At 48.9% G+C, this 25114-nt stretch overlaps 1 protein-coding gene across 3 annotated transcripts; it reads right to left on the bottom strand.

The window, feature by feature from the left end:
- Positions 1 to 1206: 1206 nt before the first annotated feature.
- Positions 1207 to 25114, bottom strand: N4bp2l1 (NEDD4 binding protein 2 like 1). Of its 3 annotated transcripts, none has more exons than XM_075971553.1 (5): positions 24611 to 25114; positions 6246 to 6373; positions 5869 to 5957; positions 3666 to 3742; positions 1207 to 2556 (listed from the first exon to the last, which is right to left on the bottom strand). In XM_075971553.1, exons 1-5 carry the CDS (start codon positions 24784 to 24786, stop codon positions 2307 to 2309), a joined length of 720 nt encoding a protein of 239 aa, XP_075827668.1. In that variant the 5' UTR covers positions 24787 to 25114; the 3' UTR covers positions 1207 to 2306. The 3 variants fall into 3 exon arrangements, with proteins under 3 accessions (XP_075827668.1, XP_075827677.1, XP_075827685.1); XM_075971562.1 differs by lacking the exon at positions 3666 to 3742 and adding an exon at positions 3560 to 3616 and having other exon boundaries at positions 24611 to 25069; XM_075971570.1 differs by lacking the exon at positions 24611 to 25114 and adding an exon at positions 6801 to 13537.

Here is a 25114-nt window from a genome sequence, read left to right as displayed (position 1 = left end):
TAGAACTCGAACTCAGAGATCCACCTGTCTCTCCCTCCCCAGTGCTCAGACTAAAGACATATGCCACCACTGCCCGACAGAAATGTAACCTTTTTTCTTGTGAATTCTATCAAAAATGCTACTACTTTCCCCATCTTCTCTCAGGCCACATAGTACAGGCACCTTTTACATGGACCACAAACATCCATGCTGCATGAACAAAGTATGAAGCTTAAGCATGTGTGCAGATTTTCCTTCTTAAAGTGGCAATGATTAAAGCCAACAGTGTTTACTGCGTGACCAGGGATAGATGGCAAAAGCATTTGGTGGTGTTTATTCTTTGAGAGCCTTCAGGTCACGGAGGTCTCTGCTGGCTCTATAAATAATGGAAGTGGGGAGACAGTGATGCAAGTTCAAAGGGCCCAGAAGTCAGAAGCCATAGGAGGAGAAAGAAAAGAACACAGTGCTTCTAACTGGGATAAGCCTGGAGGCACTTAATCAGTTGTTTATGTTTCTAACCAAGTATTTTGGTATCTCCTCGTAGGAGGAAGCAAGGACATAGCTGGGCAGGAGACCGAGAGCTCTGAGAAAACTGGGTCTGCAGCCTGAAGCCTCTCTCTGTGGTCATCAGGTTCGGCTGAGGCAAACCAAAGCTCTGAAAGCCAACCAGTCATATCAGGGAATGTGATTCTGGCCCTTTGGGTGCTCCCGTGGAACCAAGGGAAGGGTATTCCATTTGGGCTCTCTGACACTTCTCCCCTCTGCCAACCTAGATGATGCAGCCTTCCATACCAAAGTCATTGTGCAGGCAGCATCCAGGCTGTGAATCCCACAGCTACCTGGGCCTGGCGGGTTGGAAAACCAAGTGAGTTGCTGTAGGACTGCTGTGTGCTGTGCTAGGTGTTAGAATTTAGCAAAGTCAGACTGGCAGATTCATCCCAATTTACTAGTATGCTCACCAGCTGGGCTTTCTGTGTAAGACACCAGTTTTGAAAATGTTAAGGAGGTGTGTTGCTTGTTGTCATGAAGATGTTGAATGGACTTCAGCAGTGTCCATGGGATGGTAAGTAGGCCTTCTAATGTGCAGACTTCATTCCTCCTAGCTATTAACGGTGATTCATGAATAAGCTTATGATATATGCAAAGGTTATTTTATGGTTGAAGTGCTTGGGTTTTGGTAAATGTTTTGTTGTTAAGCCAAAAATAAGTTCAGTGGCAAACCCAATATAAATGCAATACCATATACAATTTTAATAACCATAAAAGCACCATTATATAAGACACTTAAAATAATATTTCACAAAACATTAGAAAGAAGCTGTTGGCCAAAAAATAAATAGACCATACATTCTACATGGTCTTGTCACAATCTCGTACCAAATGAATCTGATTCCAGCCTGCTGGGATTTAATTTGAACTCATAAATTCATAACTGATCTGAGGGGCACTCCACATGACATACATACCCTGCTGATCTCAATGCCGTGACTTTCACATCTCCTTGTATGACCTAAACCCTGGCTGCTTCATTGCTTTGCACTCCCAAACATCCGGGTGGCTAACTAATCACACGTTAGAGGCATCATTTCGGAAATCACTTGATGACTCTTTAAAAGTGGTGTTTTGCGAAAGCGGGTTATTTACATTGTTAGACTACGAGCTGGAGGGGGAGGGAGGGTCTGTCCCGCTGACGCTGCTGAGCGCAGCAGGGTCTGACTGTAATGGTACTCATTCTCCTTAGGGGCCAAGTACTGAGAATTCATAGGCGTGTTTAACAGTGACACATCTTTAAGGGGAAAAGTCCCCTAATGGTACCCTGAAGGACAGCATCCCCTTCTGTGCATTAAGTCTAAAAGAAAATCAGTGCCATTAGGGTGATGGCTCTGGTCTCTGGATGCAGACTGTCAGAGTAGCAAGGGCACTGAGCTGCTTCCTGCCTCCGCCTCCGCCCCCCCTCATACTCCTGCTTTATGGAGAAGATGGATCTGTCAAAGGCAGTGGTACTGTAGCCCAGAGAGATGTGCTAGGAATGCTTTGTTTATGACTCTGCAACTAAGTGATAATCTTGGATCTCGGTTTCAAATCAGCTCCTTCTCTAGAGAAAGACCTCTGGGTCCTCAGCAGAATCCCCATCGCCAAGCCACATGGGCGCTCTCTGACATCGCTTGTTGGAGTTAATGAATATAATGACCTCTGTTCAGAAATTTTCCGGGCTTGGCTATTTACATTGGAATTAGAGCTCTGGCTAAAACTGAACAAAGAATAAATACCAAAAATTGAAGTAGAAACTTCTTTAGGAAAATCCTGCAGTGGCTGTGCACAGACAGCTAATATCCATGGTGACAGCCACCCCTTCTGAAGCTCTCATTGGAGAAGCCGCCGTGAGCCCTCCGGTTGGGGAGCTCTGTGTAGGTGCTCCAGTACCCAGAGCCACTGGGAGGCGCGCTGTTCCTGTCCTGGTTTCTGTTCGCTCTGCTTGGCTTTTCTGCATGGAGGACACTGTGAAAGGTAACATCATGTTCATACCGTTCTTTCATTCGGTGGATTTTTTCTCTTGGGACTCCATGGATGTTTCTTCTACACAGAAGAAAAAGCCACAAGTGTTTAGTTAAGGCTATCAACACAAGTAACTTACATCACAAATCCTGCATTGCATGGCTGCTGCGCTGCCTCAGCGTGTGAGGTCCAGCTCTGCTGGCTCTCGTGCCGCCTGGCACATCCCCAAACAAGCCTGCGGCTTGCTTTAGAGAGGCTCTGTTTCAGCCGGGCACTCGGGAGGCAGAGACAGGCAAATCTCTGTGAGTTCAAGACCAGCCTGGTCTATAGTGTGGTTCCACGACAGGCTCCAAAGCTACAGAGAAACCCTGTCTTAAAAAATGAAAAAAAAAAAAAAAAAGCTTTGTTTCTGGTGATATCGACAATGAACAAAGACCATAAGATTTAACTCCTCATGTATTTAGTGATATGCCTGTTGATGACATGTGTACATCTATCAGTTCAGATCAGCTGGTCTCTGATACCATTAGATGATGCTTACTAAAACAATCTTAAGTTCTAGAAGGCACAAATACCAGCTGGGGACGTGGTTAGACATATAATTGCCAAGATTTTAATTATAGAATAGAGTTCATGAACCATGTCAGTTTTAACAACCAGGCAATCGAGGAGGTGGCCACAGACTCATTTTGGAAATACTTCTGGGCCATTGGCATCAGGTAACACAGAGCGTGGCTATCAGAAGCCATGCATTAAAAACCAAGTTAGTATTCTTCGGACACGTGTTGCTGTTAAGTCAAAGCAGCACTTGTAGCGTGAATGAGCCACGTTCTGCTTCCCACTCGAAGGTCTCGCTTTAGCCTAATGCAGAAGCGCCACTGGCATGTGCATCCCATGCAGAGGCAGTGCTGTGGATGCTCATTAATGAAGAAGCAACTGAGCATAAGGTGAAGTGCGTCCTTCTAAAGGACCAAGTCCAAGCCAAGGATTAGCATTCAGCATTGAATTAGAATCTGACTCAGAGCTAAAGTCTTCACATTAATAGTTCCAAGTTTATCAATTTCTAAGAATTACCATTTCTGACCTGAAAACTACAGTCCATTTCCAGCCTGAAAAGATGCTTTTGTTCGGTCTGAAATACCTGAAAACAGCAGGATACAGAATGAGGAACTAGGAAAACAAAGAGGTACCTGGCTAACTCTTGAACGTTGAATTTCCAGCGAGTGTCGGGTTCTCGGAATATAACTTCATAGTTATTCTCAAGTGCCTGATTTTTCAAAAGTACATAAGACAATGAAGACATGGCATGTATGCTTGGGGGTGTTCATGCTCCCCTTAACATTCACCACAGCCTTGCCCAAAGCCCCCTGTTTTACGAGTCATCCAGGCCCCGAATCTGTCCCCATACCTAGCCACTCATGCTGTGTTACATGTCTCATCGACAGAGTTTATAGTTTTATCCAGTATGACTCTGAACATCCTTTAAGACAGATCACTGGACTCATGATGAAGCGTCCCAAACACAGGTGTGAACAAGGAACCTGGAGAATCCTAAAATCACTTCCATGATCATGGAGTTGCTTCTGCTTTGGTTTGTAACTGAGAGTGCCATCATAACTTAGGAAGTAAAAGCGATTTCCACAGATTTAAATATAGTGTTTCCTACAGGTTGCAGCTCTCCCTGCTCCACAGTGCTTGGCCCAATGCCCTGGGACCCATTTCTGTGAGTTTAGAGAAATAGTAAGGGGGCTGGAGAGATGGCTCAGCAGTTAAAGAGCACTGGCTGTTCTTCCAGAGGACCCAGGTTCAATTCCCAGCACCCACATGGCAGCTCACACCTGTCTGTAACTCATTTTCTAGGATCTGATGACTTCATGCCAGTGCACCTAAAATAAAAGTTAGATAAATTACTTTTTTAAAAAGAAAATTAGTCTCACGTCAAATCTAAACAGTCAGAAACTGACAGCTTTATTCAAACAGCCTTCTGTTATCACCAGTACTCAACGTGTTAAATATAGAATTACGTGAGCTAAGATGAGGGCTCCTGCATAAGGAGGCAGCATGCATGTGTTCTGATGCGCTGTTACACCAGAGGGGACTACAATTAATAATATAGAAATCAAAACAGCCAACAGAATTCTGAGTGTTCTCATCTCATACAAAACTGGTGTTTGTGGTGGTGGATAACCTAAGTACCCTGAATTTATCAAACAGCCCACTGTACTCCATGAATATGTAAGATTAGTAATAAACTAATAGATACATTTAAATAGATGTTTCCCCTTCATCCTTTGGATAATCTATTCAGGAAAAAAACCACTGTGTCTTAAGAACAGCTAATGCCTGGGTCTCATTAACGGCTTTGGGTGTCTAATATCCATCCAGATCAGAGACGTGAAAAGACTTCCTGGAAGTCAGTGCCAGATGCTTTTAATGCTGCCTCGGGCTGTGCCCACACCATCAGCTCTTCATGGCCCTGTTCGCCTCAAGTGGCCTTAAATGAGGACTGAAATACAGAGTTTCTATTCACCCATTGTACTTGGGCCTGAGCAGAACCGACGGGGAAGCCTCCGTAGGCAGAAGCGCAGCTGTCTGCTGTTTTGCCTAAGTGTGGAAAGAATCCTAAAGCCCAACTGCCATGGAGGAGACTTCACAACATACTGGGGGCCATGTGTGTCTCCAGAAGCTGTCTGCCTCCTGCTCAACTCAGTTTGCGTGTGGACTGAAAACCTGTTAGTGGAAGATGTAAACTGTCTGAAAAGATCAGAATGGAGCTGAGCTGTGTGTTGATGTTGGTATTCCACTGTCTTAAAGGGTCACGCTGGCAATCCTAAGCCTGTTTATAGATGAAGAAAGTCTGTCGCCCTGGGACTCGCAGCAAAACACTGCTGAAATCCCCAGCCCGCAACAGGGAGATCTGGCTTGCTGGGACCCAGAGCCCTGCTAGTACATCCCCTTGTCTGTAACTCCCTCAAGGATGGGTGGATGCTCCCCAGAACAGAAAATAGCCCAAACTAAGGAGGCAAAGGCAGAGTTCTACAAGTTCGAGACCAGACTGGTATACATAGTGAGTTCTAGGATAGCCAGGTAGAGAGAACCTGGAGAGAGAGGGGAGAGAGAGAGAGAGAGAGAGAGAGAGAGAGAGAGAGAGAGAGAGAGAGAGATTTACCAAAGACTCAGACCAGTACTCCCATTTATGGAGGCCCTGAGGTAAGGTAGCCCCTCAGTGACTGAAGAGCAGAGAAACCCTAAAAGAGCTTTACCTGCTCCCTGCGAGAATTATCGTTAGTGAGTATGTAATCATGGACGACCAGAAAAAGAGGAAAGAGCACAGGTTTCAACTTTCTCACAAAACGCCCACAACGGAAAATTCAGAATGATACTTCTTCCTACCATGACTGCATAGGGCTTCATTTCCCAGGCGTGCAGGTTGGTGTTATCAATAATAATGGGGGATATGCCATTCTGCATTGCTTTCCTTGCTGTAACACAATGCAACACAACAGTGAACAACACGCAGCGGGCACCAGCGCGAGCATCACCCACATTTTGTCACTTCCATTGCAGGAGGCCTTCCTCGCTCAGTGAACCGCTACCTAGTGCAGCGCCGCTAGCGGGGTTTTCCTTTAACTGGGATCTATGACAAGAGGTGAAGCCCTGCCACCCTGCTCGGGTAGAGAAGTGGCAGCGCTTGTTAAAGCTCCTTTAGAAGCTGCTACAATCGACATGCACCACAGGGGTTCCCGGGAGTTTGGAAAGGAATTTGTCACCTCGCTTCTGGTTCCACTCATGAGCTTCCTCCAGGAAGTCCGGGTTGAACTCATAGGCACCATCTTCCCTGAAGAAAAAATCGTCGGTGCTGAAAATCATGGCCCTGGGGAAGTCCCGCTGCATTTCTCTGCAAAGTGGAGAAACGGAAAAGGGATTTGCCCCGTTACGCTTGGTCATAGGAGAACGGCTTCTTTCCATCTTCAACAGCGAGCAGATTAAAATTCTGAGAGCTGCACGTTTTGAATTTCCCACTCCACTAAGGAGGAGAATCGATCATCTCAGCCATCACTCCTCAACGGGAGGCAGAAGCCTGAGAGGCCGCTGTGCAGGTTGCCAACCCTCGGAAGTAGAGGTCACTGGTCACGGGCACTGCCTCCTGCAGCATCCAGGATTGACTGACACTCCAAAGCAAAGTTGAAGGCATGGTGACTGTTTCCTGAGGGACATCAGTTACCAGGGCCACTCTGCTCCAAGGCACACCAGTGCCCTCCCAGACCTCCCCTCAGGCACCATGCCCCAGGCTGCAGCCCTTCCCTTAGCCCCTAAACTCTTACCTGTCCTGGGTCCCATTCCTCGGAGCTCTGATCTCTGTAAGGACCCATCTGAGCAACTAGTTCTTGCTGAGGTATGAAATGTGGATAAAGGAGATGTGTGTGAGCTACCCTCTGAGTTCTAACAATACCTAAACCAATGAAAAAAGCACAAGAGAAGGAGAGAGGTGAACCCAATAATGTCCCTGTGCCTTCTGAGCGCTACCCCTGGGGTCTAAATGGGAAAATGTCATAGGAACCGATAACACCACAGAGCGCCTTTACGTGACACAGAAAGCGAGGTAAGTTCTGCAGGAAAGACTTTCAAGGGGGGTTTGACTTGGGATGGCATTACATTTGGGGGCAGGTACCATTAAATCAGAAGTGACAGGGTCAGTGCCAAACTACCGTGTTTCCTTTAAAAGGAAAAAAAATGCAGAAGCCGGTTATCTGGCAATGCATGCCTGCAGCACAGCGGCCTCTGCGAGGGCCTGGCAACCACTCCTGCAGCTGTGTGGAGAGTGACGGGTGCGAGGTACAAACGGGAACGCAGGCAGAGGCGTGGGGGTCTTTTAAATTCTGCTCTTGGTAGAGACAGAGGCAGCTTATCGCCTCCTTCCCCCCTTTTTGTTTCATTTTGTTTTTCTTTTTTTTTAATATTTATTTATTATGTATACAATATTCTGTCTGTATGCCTGAAGGCCAGAAGAGGGCGCCAGATCTCTTTACAGATGGTTGTGAGTCACCATGTGGTTGCTGGGAATTGAACTCAGGACCTTTGGAAGAGCAGGCAATGCTCTTAACCACTGAGCCATCTCTCCAGCCCCCTCATTTTGTTTTTCAAGACAAGGTCTCTCTGTGTACAGCTCCGACTGTCCTGGAACCGCTCTGTAGACCAGTCTGGCCTCCAACTCACAGTTCCTCCTACTTCTGCCTCTCGAGTGCTGGGATTAAGATTATCTTAATCCGGCAAGAATATGGAGCTGTAGAGCCGAGTCCCACCCTCATGCTTCCATTCCAGCCGCCATCTGCCTAAACTTGTTTGCTCAATTCTAAGACGAAGAGAACAATCCCGGGGGCTGAAGGGAGAGCCCTTCGTAAAGGGGAAATACTTAACAAACGTGAGCCTCACTATTACGCTGTTTGTCATAGCTCACCCCACCCTGACTGATGGCAGGGACCGTGCACCTGGGCATGTGGGAATATGGGGCTTTTTAGGGGTTGCGGTGGATGCGAGAGAGGGGGAAGGATAAGAACTTCCACTTCGAAATGTCGGTAAATACATATTCCAGAAACAGCCCGCCAGCATCTCTACCTGAGTTCTCCAGGAGGCGTGACAGCAGAGTTGGAAATACTGACAAAGTAAATGCATCTGGTTACAGGCTGTGTTGGCTCATGGGCAGTCCAGTGACTATTTGATTTTAACATAACCTGACTATCCTTGAGAGACTTTTGAGAAAATGTAGGACTATATTTCTTTTTTCTTTTTCTTTTTTGGTGTTTGTTTATCTTGTTGGTTGGTTGGTTTTATTTGGGGGAGGGGGTTGAGACAGGGTTTCGGTGTGTAACAGCCTTAGCTGTCCTGGAACTAGCTCTTGTAGACCAGGCTGGCCTCGAACTCAGAAATCCGCCTGCCTCTGCCTCCTGAGTACTGGGATTAAAGGCGTGCGCCACCACTGCCCGGCATTTATTTTTATTTATCTCCATGCGCACCACCTGCACATCTGTCCATGAAGGCCAGAAGAGAGCATCAGATCTCCTGGAGCTGGAGTTAGTTATGCACCACCATGTGGGTGCTGGGAACTAAACCCAGGTCCTCTGCAGGAGGGCAAGGGATCAAGCCATCTCTGCAGGCCTGAGGTAACATTTCAACATCAAAGGACCAGTATCCATTAACCAACCTATAAAACCCCTATTGACAACTGCCAGACACCATGTGTTACATGAAGTGTTACGGCCCAGAAAGAAATCAAGGAGTTGCTTTCAGGAATGTAGGAGCCGGCTAAGGGGCCAGGTCTCCTGCGCAGTTTGTTTGGCTCATGTAGGACAAGCTGTACCAGCCAAACACAGAGAATTCGGGTCAGCAACATCAACATTTTGGCAAGGGGAGCATTATAAAAGGGAGCATTTGCCTTGGGCCTCGAGGGTAACTTCTACCTCACGTGAGAGAGGATGAGAGAAGGCAGGAGCAGCATGCCCAAGGTGAATAAACAGGAGCAAAGACACTGCAGCCCCACCGGGGCGCACCCCTAGAAATGCTAGGTGCAAAGCTTTGGGAGCCTCTATGGAGCTTTTGCCGCGTGTAATCCTCAAGGGCTCCTGTTTCCTGTCAGGGCTTTAACTACGGACAGAAGTTTAAGTTTCTGATGTTTCTCTCCATAAACTTTAGGACGTGGTGTTCGTTTCACACTTTCTTTGCCCCTTAATCACTTCAAGAAAACGTAACACCACGGCCCTTTTTGATCGCGATGTTTTACTCAGAGTAAAATTGCGCAGGCCCACCGCGGGGCAGCAGACACAGCTAAGCACGGTCTGCATAGCCCTGCCAGCGAACTGGCAGACAGGAGCGCGCTTCACCCGTGTGGCGCTGAGGAGTCTCCCCTTTGGGCTGTCCCGTTTACTTTTTTTTTTTTTTTACTTTTACCTAACTGTCAAATTAGTATCAACAGCCATAGCAACAGCTTGAAGACTCAGGGCAGTAAAAACACTAGCTGAGCAGAAGAGTATTTAGACTGTAAGACCTAAGTATGAGCAATAAATACCATTCCATCGGCCTCGGGAGAGGAGGGACGGGCCTGAGCCCTAGCTTTCTCTATGGTGGTCAGGAGCCGCATGCAGTTAGGGAAATTGAGGAAAGGAAAAACGGAAGAAAAGGGAGAAAATAGACCATTCCGTTCACATCTCTCTCCTCCTCCACCGCCCCGCCCCCACTCACTAAAACTATGAGAGAAAATCAGGCACTAATCTATATTTCATAATGTACTTTCCCACGATTATTTAACCATCAAGAACTATAAAGTCACTGGGCGGTGGTGGTGCACGCCTTTAATCCCAGCACTGGGGAGGCAGAGGAAGGTGGATCTCTGTGAGTTTGAGGCCAGCCTGGTCTACAGAGCAAGTTCCAGGACATCCAGGGCTACAAAGAGAAAACCTGTATCACCCCCCCCAAAAAAAAATAATTACTTGAATTTCTGTTTTAAAGATCTCAAATTTTCCTCTCATAGTCTCATAATTTAAGATTATTTTAATTTATTTTATATTTACATATTTAAGCAATTTCTCTTATAGCTCCACCAATATTTTTCATTTGTTCCAAGTACCACCTTTGGTAATTCTGTCTTTCATCTATAACTGTCCTCACGCCTCTACGGATTTCCTTTTGAAAGAGTCCAGATAAGTTCCGGTCGTCTGCTCAGGACTGGGTCCAGACTAAACATTTTCGGAGGGCTGGTACGGAGGAGAGGTGTGCTTCCTGACCGCACGTGACACCCTGCCCAGTGTGTTCATGCATACACCCGGCTAACAGCCAGGGCCAGTGAGTGTTCCCCTGTCACACTTGCTTCGTGTGTGAGCAGAAGCCCGGACCACATGACTGTGCTGGGTTCTAGCAGCCTTCCCTGGACAACCTACACCTTAGAGATCCTGCAAGTCTTACGTGGGGATCATGGAATCATTTGAAAGTCTTTTTCCTATTTTCTAGGTAGAATTTTGTTGTTGTTTTGGTTTGGGTTTTCAAGACAGAGTTTCTGTACATAACAGCCCTGGCTGTCCTTGGAACTAGCTATGTAGAACAACTGGCCTCAAACTCACAGAGATCCTCCTCCCTCCTCCGGAGCGCTGGGATTAAAGGCGTGCACCACCACTGCCCGGCTAGAGTTATTTTATAAGCAGCGTTCTCTTTCCTCTTTTCATAATCTTTACTTACTTACTTACTTACTTACTTACTTACTTTATTTATTTATTTATTTATTTATTTATTTATTTATTTTCTTATTGCCTTCCGCTTTGGCCCCTTAAGCGCTGGGATAGCTGGCGGGTACCACTGTGCCCAGCCATATTAAACTTTGCTTGCTTGCTTGCTGTGTAACTCTGACGGGCCTAAAGTTCACTATGGAGACCAGGCTGGCCTCGTACTTGTGGCAAACCCTCCTGCCTGTCTCCCAAATGCTAGGATTACAGGCGTGCCCCACTACACTCAGTCCTGTCATTGTTCTTTCTGATGTCCAACTGTCCCGAGTTTAGCTAGAGGTACCACCTTCAAGCCGGCTCCTCTGCCTTTGCTCATGGAAAGTATCCTTTTGTTCCTAATCAGCAAAGACACACATGGAAACATTAAAGTTCTGAATAAATAACAAATAAATGGATAGGGATAGGCTCCTATATTTCTCCTGGATGGAAAATGATTTCGAACACTTGGGGTTTTCTTGCCAGACTCTAAAGTCTTTTTTTTGAGTTGTCTTTTCATTTATTAATTGTGTTTATGCACACGTGTGAGGTCATAGGATAACTTTCACCGGCATTTCCCTCCCTTCACCGTGCGGGTTCCAGGCTCAGATAGGTCTTTAAGGCTTGGTGGCAAAGTGCCGTGACTGAGCCCAAATTTTAGTTGCTTGTTTACTTATTGGTTTGTTTTCTGAGACAGTCTCACTAGGTAGCCCTGAGCAGCCTATGATTCAGCCGCTGCCTCCCAAGTGCCCGGCGAGGGTCTCCGAAGACGTGTGCCTGGATACCCAGAATAAACGTTTTTATTTCGTCTTTTTGTATAAAGACAGGAATGAGATATAAAGCATACCAAGTTTCCATCAATGGTTCATAGTAAATTGTTTCTTACCCTCATGATATATTCTGACTTTTTTTTTCTCAAGACAGGGTTTCTCTGTGTAGCCCTGGTTGTCCTGGAACTCCCTCTGTAGACCAAGCTGACCTTGAACTCACAGAGATCTGTCTGCCTCCTGGCTTCTGGGCTTCTGGGACAATTTCAGTGAGTAGTATGCATTTATCCACAGGGCTGCACCACAGTTTACCTAGCGACTGTGCCGTGATAGCCAGTGGACCGTCCTCCCCATGACCACCAAGACCGCCTCCTCTGGTGTGTGGAGCAGGGCTCCTCATGGGGACGGTTAGCTTACTGAATCACCGTTCCCTACACAACAGTTGCTTCGGAGCTCTTGTTCTCTGTAATCTCTAGATGATAAAGTTTATTTTATTTTATTATTATTATTTTTTTTTTTTGGTTTTTCGAGACAGGGTTTCTCTGGCTTTGGAGCCTGTCCTGGAACTAGCTCTTGTAGACCAGGCTGGTCTCGAACTCACAGAGATCCACCTGCCTCTGCCTCCCGAGTGCTGGGATTAAAGGCGTGCGCCACCACCGCCCCGGCTCTAGATGATAAAGTTTAAATCTTTTCTAATGCACTCTAGTGACATATAGTATTTTATTTGCAAACCCACCCCTTTGGCGGGACATCAGAACAGATTCTCTCGCCCCAAGATTATGTCAACATGTCTATAATTATATTTTCCTCCTCAGTCCATCTGAAATTTCGCTTAGCTATGGTACTGGGTAAGGATCTAACTTGATTATTTTTCTACCTAAGACCCTGGTTGACCGCAAACCATTCCCTCTGTGTTTTAGCCTTTCCCATCATCCTGAAATACTTTCAACACCACACAAGTGACTGCATGTAGTTAGAGCTATGCCTGGACTTATTTTGTTCCTATGTTTGGATCCCATCTTCTTGGCCTTCTTTTCTAATATTTTTATTATATTCCATAGCTGAGAATATTTCCCTTATAAAATTTTGACGCAGAAGTGTGTCTGAACAGTGTGAATTAAAGCCACACCTCCTTCTTGCTCCGTGGTGGTTCCAGTAACTCCTCTGGAACAGCTGGCAGGGATCAGAGACCTTGGCATGTATGATCTCTCTTTAACCTTTGTACCACTTTTCTGAAGCAAATAATAGTTCCTCCAGTTACAGATAACGGAACTACGGCTTGAAGAGATTAACAGGCCAGGACACAGCGTTTCCAAGTGGCACCGCCAGCATTTTCCCTCCAGTCTGGAGAGAACCAGGCTGAGTGGCCTTACAGACTCTGAGAGGGTGCATCTCAAGGTCTCAGGTGCATGCAACCACAGTCTGCAACCATGACCCGCAACTGCCATGCTGAGTTTATTATGGCATTTCCTTAATTTAAAAAAACAATCTGTGGGGGCTGGAGAGATGGCTCAGTGGTTAAGAGCACTGGCTGCTCTTCCAGAGGTCCTGAGTTCAATTCCTAGCAACCACATGATGGCTCACAGCCATCTGTAATGAGATCTGGCGCCCTCTTCTGGCATGTGGGCATACATGGAGGCAGAATGTTGTATACATAATAAATAAATAAAATCTTTAAAAAAAAAACAATCTGTGGGGGTTGGTGGAGGGAGTGGGAACCGGGATTGGTATGTAAAATGAGAAAAGACAGGGTTTTTTTTTACTTTATAATTAATTAATTAAAAATTGGATGTGTGTATGTGAGTCCTGTGTGTGTGTCTAGGCACCATGTCTCTGCCTGGTGCTTGAGGGGGCCAGAGGAGCGCTTCGGATCTCCTAGAACTGGAGTTACAGATATTTATGAGCCACTGTGTGGGTGCTGGGAAATGAACCCCGGTCCTCTGCAAGAGCAGCCAGTGCTCTTAACAGCTGAACCATCTCCAGTTCTGACAACTACTTTCTTACATGTTTATTATTAAACCTTGGTCACATCTGTGCCCTGCCCACTCCACCCCTCTGCAGGGCCCCTCAGCACCCCTGCAGCTCCAGCTTTTGTGCCCTGCCCACTCCACCCCTCTGCAGGGCCCCTCAGCACCCCTGCAGCTCCAGCTTTTGTGCCCTGCCCACTCCACCCCTCTGCAGGGCCCCTCAGCACCCCTGCAGCTCCAGCTTTTGTGCCCTGCCCTCTCCACCCCTCTGCAGAGCCCCTCAGTACCCCTGCAGCTCCAGCTTTTGTGCCCTGCCCTCTCCACCCCTCTGCAGAGCCCCTCAGCACCCCTGCAGCTCCAGCTTTTGTGCCCTGCCCACTCCACCCCTCTGCAGAGCCCCTCAGCACCCCTGCAGCTCCAGCTTTTGTGCCCTGCCCACTCCACCCCTCTGCAGGGCCCCTCAGCACCCCTGCAGCTCCAGCTTTTGTGCCCTGCCCTCTCCACCCCTCTGCAGAGCCCCTCAGTACCCCTGCAGCTCCAGCTTTTGTGCCCTGCCCTCTCCACCCCTCTGCAGAGCCCCTCAGCACCCCTGCAGCTCCAGCTTTTGTGCCCTGCCCACTCCACCCCTCTGCAGAGCCCCTCAGCACCCCTGCAGCTCCAGCTTTTGTGCCCTGCCCACTCCACCCCTCTGCAGGGCCCCTCAGCACCCCTGCAGCTCCAGCTTTTGTGCCCTGCCCTCTCCACCCCTCTGCAGGGCCCCTCAGCACCCCTGCAGCTCCAGCTTTTGTGCCCTGCCCTCTCCACCCCTCTGCAGGGCCCCTCAGCACCCCTGCAGCTCCAGCTTTTGTGCCCTGTCCACTCCACCCCTCTGCAGGGCCCCTCAGCACCCCTGCAGCTCCAGCTTTTGTGCCCTGCCCACTCCACCCCTCTGCAGGGCCCCTCAGCATCCCTGCAGCTCCAGCTTTTGTGCCCTGCCCACTCCACCCCTCTGCAGGGCCCCTCAGCACCCCTGCAGCTCCAGCTTTTGTGCCCTGCCCTCTCCACCCCTCTGCAGGGCCCCTCAGCATCCCTGCAGCTCCAGCTTTTGTGCCCTGCCCACTCCACCCCTCTGCAGGGCCCCTCAGCATCCCTGCAGCTCCAGCTTTCACATCTGTTGACACCACAGAAAGAGGCAAGAACTCCTGATACCGCAACTGTAACCACATCCTGCCACATACATCCGGGAAGAGTAGCTTTTGTGGCGGTCTTCTTGGAGATGTCTTGGGACCCATTGGTGCCATCACTGCTGAGTCTTCAAGGGTGTCACATGTCGCTGGGTGGTGGCGCATGCTTTTAATCCCAGCACCCAGGAGGCAGGATGAGGAGTAGTCTACCCAGCACCCGGCAGCCCAAGAGCAGGGAGGAACACTGAGAGCACACGGCAACTTCCTGAGGTCTGGTTGTTGCCAGTTCCACATTGGGGCTGAGCCCTGACCCTGGGCATCCGTCCTCACTGTGCCTCTCACTCCAAATGTTTATCGATACATCACCAGAAAAGCAGTCTCGGAGAAAAGGTGGCTCAGAGGTGAAGAGCACTGGCTGCTCTTCCAGAGGTCCTGAGTTCAATTCCCAGCAACCACATGATGGCTCACAACCATCTGTGATGAGAACTGGTGCCCTCTTCTGGCCTGTAGCATACAGGCACTGTGTACATAATAAATCTAAAGAAGGGGGTGGGTGGAGAGATGGCTCAGTGGTTAAGAGCACTGGCTGCTCTTCCAGATGACCTGGATTCCATTCCCAGCAACCACAATGGTGGCTCACAACCATCTCAGAGGGATCTGATGCCCTCTTCTGGCCTGCAGGCATACATGCAGACAGATACTATGTAATCAATCAATCAATCAATCAATCTTAGGAAGAAAGGAAAGAAAGAGAAAGAAATCACCATCCCTCTAGACAAGTTCCTCTTGCTGTGCGACACAAGGACATCCTGTCATCTGTCTATCAAGGGGACCTGCGCCCCGTGTCTGTGCTCTGTTCATCAATCAGAACTGGGGGAAGGAGCAGGGAACCAAAGTCAAAAGGACTTGTCGGTTTTGCCCAGAGGTCATAGGTCAGGGACAGCCTGGAGGGCAGGTCTCCAGGTCACTCTAGGCTCTCACTTGACTGTTTGCAGGCAGTAGCAGTCACACCTTTGGTCTTAATTTTTAAGTCTGTTTTTAATATAAGTACCAAATAAATGCGCTGGCATATCACCCGTTTTCATGTATCAGACAGCATCTGGGGCAAGTGGCGTAGCCTGGTCCCCACCCCGAGCTCTCCACATTGCACACAACTCTCACAAGTCTGCTCACATGAGCAGCCTCTTCTTTGCTTCCTTCTTTTCTCAAGAGCTATGTTAGCATCTGAGCTGGGTTTCCAGGGAAATTTCCAGCGCTGCCTTTTGTTATCAAAGCCACTTGTCGACTCTTTAGTGAATGCCTACAAGGTGCAGGACTTCTCTCGGAGGCAGGGCAGAAAACAAGAGTTCGTTTGTTGAGACAGGGTCTCACTATGTAGTTCAGGCTGGCCTCGAATTTACAGCAATCCTCCTGCCTCTGTCATAATGAGTGCTGAGATTACAGGTATGAAACACACCTAGTTTAGAGACGGTAATGACTCAAAGAATTTACATCACGCCTGGTGGTGGTGGGGCGCACGCCTTTAATTCCAGCAATCGGGAGACAGAGGGAGGAAAATCTCTGTGAGTTCAAGGCCAGCCTGGTCTACAGAGTGAGTTCCAGGACAGCCAAGGCTACACAGAGAAACCCAATCTTGAAAAACAACAACAACAAAAAGCAAAAACAAACAAACAAAACCCGAAAGAACTCACATCTCACGAAACTCACATTCTAGTAAATAATATGTGTGGTGGGGGGGGTATCTATTTATAAGGGAGTACAAGCTAAAAACACTACAGTCTCCTTAGATAGCAGAGGAAGTCCCTCCTTCCTCCTCCTTGTATCCCCAACTCTACAATCCCACTTCCTCAGGGTGCCTAGTAACTGTGGGAAAGTGGGTGGAGGAATATCTGTCTCTGAACAGCCCCCCCACCCCCATGAGCTCACCATCGCATAAGTGTGCCGTGTCCTGATCCCAGCGTTCCCATTGCATGAAATAAAAACCACAAGGTTGGTGCTGGAGAGACGACCCAGCAGTTAAGAGCACTATCTTTTCTTGCAAAGAACCAGGGTTCAGTTCCCAGTACCCACAAGGTGGCTCACGACCATCTGTAACTCCAGCTCCAGGGACTCCAAAGCCCTCCTCTGGCCTCTGTGGACACTGCATGCACATGGGGCACATACATACATGCAGGCAAACATACACATAGAATAAAAATGAGTACATCTTAGGAGGACCTCGTCACTGTGTGCTGAGCCCTTCTTCTAGCCTCCTTTCCTCTGCCTGGCTTCTTACCTCGTCAGAACAGAACACCTTCTCCCCCAGCCATGCACAAGATGAAGCACAGAGCCTTTTGAAGGAACAGTTAGAATCAAGCTCTTTTATTTGTTACGCTGCCTCCCCCAGTCCCACAGGGTCAGGCAGATTTTAGATGACTTGGAGGGACCAAAAAATAATGTCTCATGTTTTGTAGCATCCAAATGGCCCTGGAAAGGGGCCCTGTCACAGTGATTTCACTTGAGCACCAAGAAGGAAGTAGACTGAATCATAAACATCCAATCATATGAGTCAATTTAGCGACTTGGGAGCTGACATTTCTCTCTGGTACACCATGCTCAGTGTAAATACAAACACTTAAAATCTAAAATCATCTCCCAGTGGAATGCATTAGCAAAAATAAGAAATTCCTTGGTAATGCTTTAATTAGGAGGAATGTCTCTTATTAATACTGACAATAGGAAAATGTACCTTCCTTACCCTGAAACGTAAAATCCAGGTTAAATTAGACCCCTAACAGGGCCTGAAGGGTTTTCTACCACATTTAGTGTTTCAGTTTTTCAGATAGTGTTTCTCTGTAGCTTTGAAGCCTGTCTTGGAACTAGCTCCTATAGACCAGGCTGGCCTCAAACTCACAGAGATCCGCCTGCCTCTGCCTCCCGAGTGCTGGGATTAAAGCTGTGTGCCACCCCTGCCTGGCTCATCAGATTCTTTTATCAGGCCCCTCCCACTTCCTGTGCTCTGGTTCAAGCCTGGGGATGTGGGTCTGTAGCAGTGTGGCTTCCCTGCCAGGGGTGGGGTTCTAGATTTAAGCACAGGTATTGAAAAACAGCAGTGGCGGTGGGATCAGCCCTGCAACCTCGATCAGGATATTTCCCACAGCAGAGCTTCAAACCTCGGGCTTGAGTTAGATAAACATTGCAGGAGATTCTTAATAGTCTTCCTCTTTCATTTCTCCGCCCACTTCTACTTCCTCCCAAGCCATAGCATCTAAGTGGTTGTACATTTACAATGTTATAAACATCACATGCAGTTCTGCAGCCTGACACCGGCACTATGGCATGCCACCATTAGCTGCGTCTTCCCCCGTGGCTCCTCCAGCTGTGCCGGGAAACATGGTGATGACGGTGCAGTGGAGGCCACTTTCCCTGACAGGCCTTTCAGCGGTTGCCTATAAACCCCATGGCACTATAAACTCCCAGTCCTTATAAAATGCATAAAGCACTTGGTCCCCATCCATCCGCCTCCAGAGGGGAGTAATGCGAGAACCCCAGCTACTGAGACTTAGGAAAACCATGAGAGAGCTGAGCTATGCTTTTCCAAGGTGGCCTGAGTGGCCAGACAGCCGAGACATCGTCTGCCCGCTACTGTATCTTGACATACAAAGAGTGGAACGCTGTCAACGTCTGTCCTGGTCTTCCTTTTATTTAGTAGAGCCAATACCTTGTCTAGAACCTGGTCACAGCTTCTACAGTCCACTGTTGTTAGCCTGCCTTCCCCCCACCTGTCTGTCATTGCATCGTATTGGAAAAGCATCCTTCCATGTCCTGAGACACATCAGGAGATGTGGAGGAGGAGAAAGGACAGCCATTAGGCAGCGTCCTTGGAGCCTAACTGAGTACGCATTAGGAATCATCTGTGAGGTGCTGAAGGGAAGAAGACCGCAAAGGGACCGGCATGCACCACAGTAAGGTTGCCAGATCTGGCTTCGACTGCTAAAGGTAATGATGAAAGAGAGAAAAAAAGAAAAGAAAAGTCAATGGAACTGACAGCATAAAAATGTTTTAATTTTTCAAACAAGGCGACTTGAACAAACAAATGGATAAAAGGTCTCCTATTGCATTGCACTTCACACAGGCAAGCGAGTTGTATAGCCACACAATGGAACATTTTATTCAGACATAAAAATTATGATGTTCTCGTATATGGCACAAGCAGGAACCTTGAAACAGTAGGTGAAGTGAGACAAAGGACAGATACTTATGACCCACATCCGAGACGTACTTAGACAAGGACACAGGGACACCAAGTAACTCGGAGGCTGCAGGGATAAAGGAGAGCGAAGGCGTTAGTGCCAGTGGGGTGCACAGCTTCTGTCTGGGGTGATTTTGAAAAGTAAAGAAATACAGTGACAACCACTGCATGTGTACTGAAGAGGGGAAAATAACCGTGGCAGATGTTTAAGGGCCCCCCCACACACGCACATGCGCACAGAGAAGCGCCAATGCGCATCCACAGATCTGCTGCTGGGATGGGAGGAGAGGAGAGGTGCCGAGTCAGAGGGCTGGGGCTCATGACCGAATGATGCTGCTAGGCCTGGACCACAAGGCCAAGAGCAAAAGGGGCCCAGGACTGGAACTCTAGTGCGGCTTCCCTACCCAATTCTTCAAAGCTATTTTTATTATGTTTGTGTGTGATGACGTCGTGTGGCATGGTGTTCCCCAGACTGTGGTGGCCGGAAGACGGACCCGTGAGTCAGTTCCTTCCCTCCCCCGCTCTGTGGGCTCCAGGGATTGAACCCAGGTAGTCAAGCCTACATGGCAAGCCCTTCACCCGCTGAGCCTTCTCCTGGGCCTATCTAGCCAGTGGATTCACTGCTGTGAAACCCCAGCAGATCAGTGAACTCTTTCCTCTCCCCACTCCGCCTCCTCTTCAAGGCCAAGATAACAACCGCCTCTGTGTGCAAGGGACTCTGTCCTTAACTGACTTCTACCCTCCGGACGGCTCCCTTAGCCTTGAAGGCTATCAGCCCCAAAGTGCTGTTCCGTGAACCCTACTGGCCTACGGAGCAGAACTGATTGCTAACTGTTACTTGTTTCCACTTGGTAGCTCTAGTAGGCACCTTGGGTACCTCAGTGAGTATAGGTCTCAGTAGCAAGGGAACACGGTCCTCGTCGATCATCGGTTGGCTAATACTGGACGTAGCTGGTACCCACACGTACACAGCGTCTGATTACTATGTTATCTGTGATCTTCACAGTGAATGTATTTGCCGAGTGTTAGCTTGTGTTACTAGGGAAGACTCTCAGGAATTAAAGAATCCAGATAAAATGTCATCGTCGTTAGAAGTTCATCTCCTCAGCCGGGCAGTGGTGGCACACAACCTTTGATCCCAGCACTCGGGAGGCAGAGGCAGGTGGGTCTCTGTGAGTTCGAGGCCAGCCTGGTCTACAGAGCGAGTTCCAGAACAGCTAGAACAGTCAGAGCTACACAGAGAAGTTCATCTGCTCATGAGTGAGTTTCCTAGCATGCATCCAACTGGAAATCAGCCCGTGAAAGACTTTCCTGACAGAATGACATGGTTAGTTAGCCAGACCATTAAACAACTTTTTACTCAACTGGGCCTTGATTTTCTCTTTAAAAAGTGGCAAATCAGGCTGGACAGAGGCTCAGGGGTCACAGGACTTCTTGCTCTTCAGAGGGCCCAGGGTTGACTCCCAGCACCCACATGATGGTTCATAACCATCATAACTCTAGAGTTAGATGGGGTGCCTTCTTCTAACTTCTCTGAGCATCAAGAGCACATGTGGTAAACATACACACATGCAGCAAAACAATCACACACATACATCTTTAAAATGTTTTTCTTGGGGCTGGAGAGATGGCTCAGTGGTTAAGAGCACTGGCTGCTCTTCCAGAGGTCCTGAGTTCAATTCCCAGCAACCACATGGTGGCTCACAACCATCTGTAATGAGATCTGGTGCCCTCTTCTGGCATGTGGGCATACATGGAGGCAGAATGTTGTATACATAATAAATAAATAAATCTTCAAAATAAATAAATAAAATGTTTTTCTTTACGTTACCAAGCAACATACAATTGTTGCTGAAAACTAGGAAACAGCTGAGGGAAAAGACTAAGATCCCACTACTCCAAGCCAACACCTAGGGGCGGGCACGTATCTCCTCACACAGGTTATTCCCGAGAAGCTATACAGACCTTTCTCTGAGCATAAAATGGATATGTTTGACTGTGTGAACCTTTCTTATTTTATTTTTCATTTTTTGAGACAAGATCTCACGTATCCCAGGCTGGTCTTGAACTTAATAGGTAGCCAAAATGACCTTAAACTCCTGACCCTCAGGGACTAGAGAGATGGCTCAGTGGTTAAGAGCACTGACTGCTCTTCCAGAGGTCCTGAGTTCAATGAGTTCAATTCCCAGCAACCACATGGTGGCTCACAGCCACTTATAATGAAATCTAGCGCCCTCTTCTGGTGTGTAGGCGCACATGGAAGGAATGCTGTATATATAATAAAAAAATAAATCTAAAAAAATAAAATAAACCTCCTGATCCTCCTGCCTCTACTTCCCAAGTGCTGGGATGCACTTCCCAAGTGTGCAGCAGCAGCGCTGATTTCTGGGACTGGGGATTAGCTGCAGGGCTCTGTGCATGCTGGGCAAACACTCTGCATCCACTGAGCTACACCCTCAGATCTGTGTGTATCTTTAAGACAGGAAAGGATTCATTTACAGGTCAGATATACATCTCTGCTTCCATCAGTGACTGTGTGACTCACAAACCAATCTATTTTTATATTTGCTATTTAATTCATATTTTAATATTTAATACTTATGCTATCTTGCATTTTTTTTTTCTGATGAGCATTCCTCTGGGTCTGCACGCTTGTCCAAGAATTCCTCAGGATAAGTTTCCAGAATTGGAATCACAGTAATAACCGCCTACCCCCAGATGATACTTAACTGAATGCAGGCTGGAATCACAGTAATAACCGCCCACCCCCAGATGATACTTAACTGAATGCAGGCACTAACGTAGACTTAGTACTATGATGTGGGTAAAATTTTTAAAGGAGTTAAAATTCAATTTAAACCAGGCAGTGGTGGTGCACACCTTTAATCCCAGCACTCGGGAGGCAGAGACAGGCCGATCTCTGCGGTTTGAGACCAGCCTGGTCTACAGTGTTAGTTCCAAGACAGAGTGGTTACACAGATAAACCCTGTCTCAAAAAGAAAGAAAAAAAAAGCCAACTGAAAAAAAGGGAAGAAATTCAGTGAATTCAGAAAGATATTTTCCATATCTGAGCCACTTAGACATATAAAAATGTGTGTGAATATGTGAATATTCTAGAATGTAATGTTGACTTGAAGGACAAAACAGAACCTATTTTAAAAGAGATTTTTTATTAGTTATTTAGTCAAATGAGATAAAAGTTAAGCATTAAAAGATAAGCTCACTTTTTGCAAAAACTAACTTCCTCCAAAGTTAAAGAAAAAAATTTATTAGTCTGATTTAAGAAATACACGTTCATTTATGGAAAATGTGGGAAACATATAGAGAAAACGACTCTCAGAATCTAGCAAATATATAATAACTTATTTTCTACACAAGTGTCTTTTAAAGCAATCTTTTCATTCTCCTCTCTCCCACTCCTGCCCTGCAAAACATGGTTGAGGGAGACCAGGCTGTGACTTCCTGACCGGTTCTGACTTGCTCTGGGCTACGGCCTACTCCACCAAACTTTGTCTAAACCCACCTGGAGGCCTGCACGCCTCCTGAGCCTCAAGGCTGACAGTGGCCAGCACGGTGGGGGCCTCCCAGTCCACAGCCCACCTCCTGCACAGCACAGCCAGGCTTCCCCTCAACCTTTCATCTGTTAACTACACCTAAAATTTACACAGCTACCACCTCAGAGTTTGAGAGGGCAACCCCACTGATTGTCTTCACAGCGCCCTCCCAGGCAGAAGGAGCCGGTATCCCCCACTCAAGAGGAGAGGGAACTGAGGCACGGCAGGGTTAGTGAGTGGCAGAGCTTGGATGTGAAGTCCTAAGGGCAAGGACTCCAAGGCCATCACCCAGCAGCTTTGAGGTCTGGCAACAGGCAGTTAAGAGGAGGATCCCCACGAACTTAACTTAATCACCTCTTAGTGGTCCCAGAGAGGCAGGACGGCTGCGGGGCAGTCCTAGCTAGGAAAGAGGCTCCCTCTCTCAGGGACCGACCCTCCACATCTGTCCCTACAGGTGTTTAATGAGATGGTCTCTAGTCCGATGTCTTCTGCTTAGTCAAGTATGCCGAGCAGGACTTAAAATCTTAAAAGTCTAGAAAATTCGAGACAGGAAGGGCCCTTAAAGCCCACTCCAGCCGAGGCCCTGGCCTTTCAGTGTCTTTCTCGCCTCTGGTTAAGCTACTTCCTCTCTCAGCACAGTTAGAGATGGCATGGCCGAAGGGCTAACTTCCTTCTCTGACTTTCAGTGTGTGATGGTTTACAGGCTGGCAAAGTGAAAGTGAAATTGAACAAGATTCGGCACCCTGGAAACATTTGGTAACAGATGTACCCACCGTGAATTGCTGTGTCACAAAAAAACCAAGTCGTGCCCGGTTTTCCAAGGAGGCTCTCCACACCTCCCAGTCCCGCCACTGCCAGGAGCCTCCTGAAAGGACCTACAGAAGAAGTGTGTCGTAGCAAGGGGTACCAGCTTGGCCTTCGCAAGTCGCCTATCCCTTTTATTTGCAAAGGGAGCAATTCTCGTTGGCTGAATGCTTCTACTCCACAAACGAACTAGAACCCCAATTACAAATGTCAGCACCTTATCGGCCATCTCAGTGCCCCCATCATTTACATCCAGGACTCAGACCCTCCCCCTATGATCACTACCTGGTGCCATGGTAATCAGCATGTGACCGCAGGCCACCTTGGTTCTTCAGCGGTTCCAGGGTCCTATGGCTAGCCTTATCTGATGAGATGGAAAGCTCACAGGTGGCCAAATGACTGCTTCTACCGACTAGTGTGCGCCAGATAATGTTCATGGAGGGTTAAGACATGGCCCCTATCTTCAAGCATCTCACAGAAGGAAAAACCAATCCTGTGCAACACTAAGCGCAGTCACAGAGCTGTAAACAGGAGCCAAGGCGCTGAGAAGAGCGGCTTCTACGGCAGGGTGAGGCAGCTGCGAGGGGAGGTAACAGAACCGGTTTAAAAAGGCTAGTGAAATCAGTCGGGCAAAGGGTGGCGGTGGGCAAGCCAGGCAGGAGGGCCAGCATCGTCAAGCACAGCAAGGAGAGAAACAGTCCAACGTTGCTGGAACACCAAGTGCAGGGCAGGGAGTGGAGGGCGTTCAGGCTGGAACAGTGGGCCTAGCAAGGTGCAGCAGGCAGCAAGCCCGCGCAGTTCTCGCTGACCCGGTACCGGGAGGGCCGCTTACGCAATTCGCAAGTGAACGAATTTGGGCGCCCGCGGAGAGGCTGTCAGTGACGGTCGGTGCTGGCACCGCCAGCCCCCCCCTCCCCAGAGCACCTGTGCGCCTTCGCAGCCGCCAAAGCAGACGCAGGCTGAGCCGATCCACCAGATCTCAAAGCGGACCCCGGCCCCGGCCAGCGCAGAGCGGCACACCCCCTCCCCCCTTCCCGCCCCGGACCCCCCGAACTCGCTTCGGTGACAGCGCCTGTTGACGCCCGGTGGCGGCTGCCTGCGCGCCAGCGGGCGGGGAGCGGGTTTCTCTGCAGTCGCCACAAGGTTTTCCCGAAGAGCAGTCCCCGCGGGCCTCCCCGACCCGGGGCTGGGGGGCGAAGGCTACCTCGGCCCGGCGATCACCAGGCCGGGCGCGGCAGGGAAGGGCCGGTGGCGTCTGGGGCTTTGCGCAAGGCGCAGTGCCGAGGTCCGTCCTCCCGGGCCGGCGAGCGGCAAAGGTCTCGGGCGCGCGGGGCAAGGGCAGGGGCGGCGCGCGGAGCCGCTCGGGGCAGGGGCGCGCGTGGGCGCCAGGCCGCTGTCATTACCTGGCCAGCGTGGTTTTCCCCGAGCCCGGGAGGCCGCGCAGGAGGTAGAGGTGTTTCCTAAAGCTGTGGCGACGCGGAGGTGGCCCCCGCGCGGGCGGCGGCCGAGGAGGCGGCTGCTGCTGCTGCCGCTGGTGGAGGCTCAGCCTCCCAAACGATTCCAGAAAACTGTCCTCCATGGGGAGGGGGCTGGCGGTGAGGGCCCTGGGTTCCCTTCCTGAAGTCACGGTCTTGGCCAAAGCTGTTGTTTTTGTGACTCTCCGGCCATGTGATAGATGGAGGGGCGGGCGCTCGGAGCCCAGCCCCTCCTTCGCAGCCGCGCGAACCGCGGGAGGGGGCGTCTCTACCTGCGAGGCCGGGGTGCTGGGAGACTGACAGCCAGGGAAGCGTGGGTGACGCAGCCCCCAGCGCTCCCTCCTGCCTCCCACTGTCTTCCGCTGTCCTTCCCGAGGGAAGGGGCCCGGCCCGGGGACACAGTGGGAGGTTTTCCTGAAGTCACTGTGGAAG

The sequence above is a fragment of the Microtus pennsylvanicus genome, chromosome 1 (assembly GCF_037038515.1).
Source record: "Microtus pennsylvanicus isolate mMicPen1 chromosome 1, mMicPen1.hap1, whole genome shotgun sequence".
Lineage (NCBI taxonomy): Eukaryota > Metazoa > Chordata > Mammalia > Rodentia > Cricetidae > Microtus > Microtus pennsylvanicus.
This window is presented reverse-complemented; position numbering and strand designations above follow the sequence as displayed.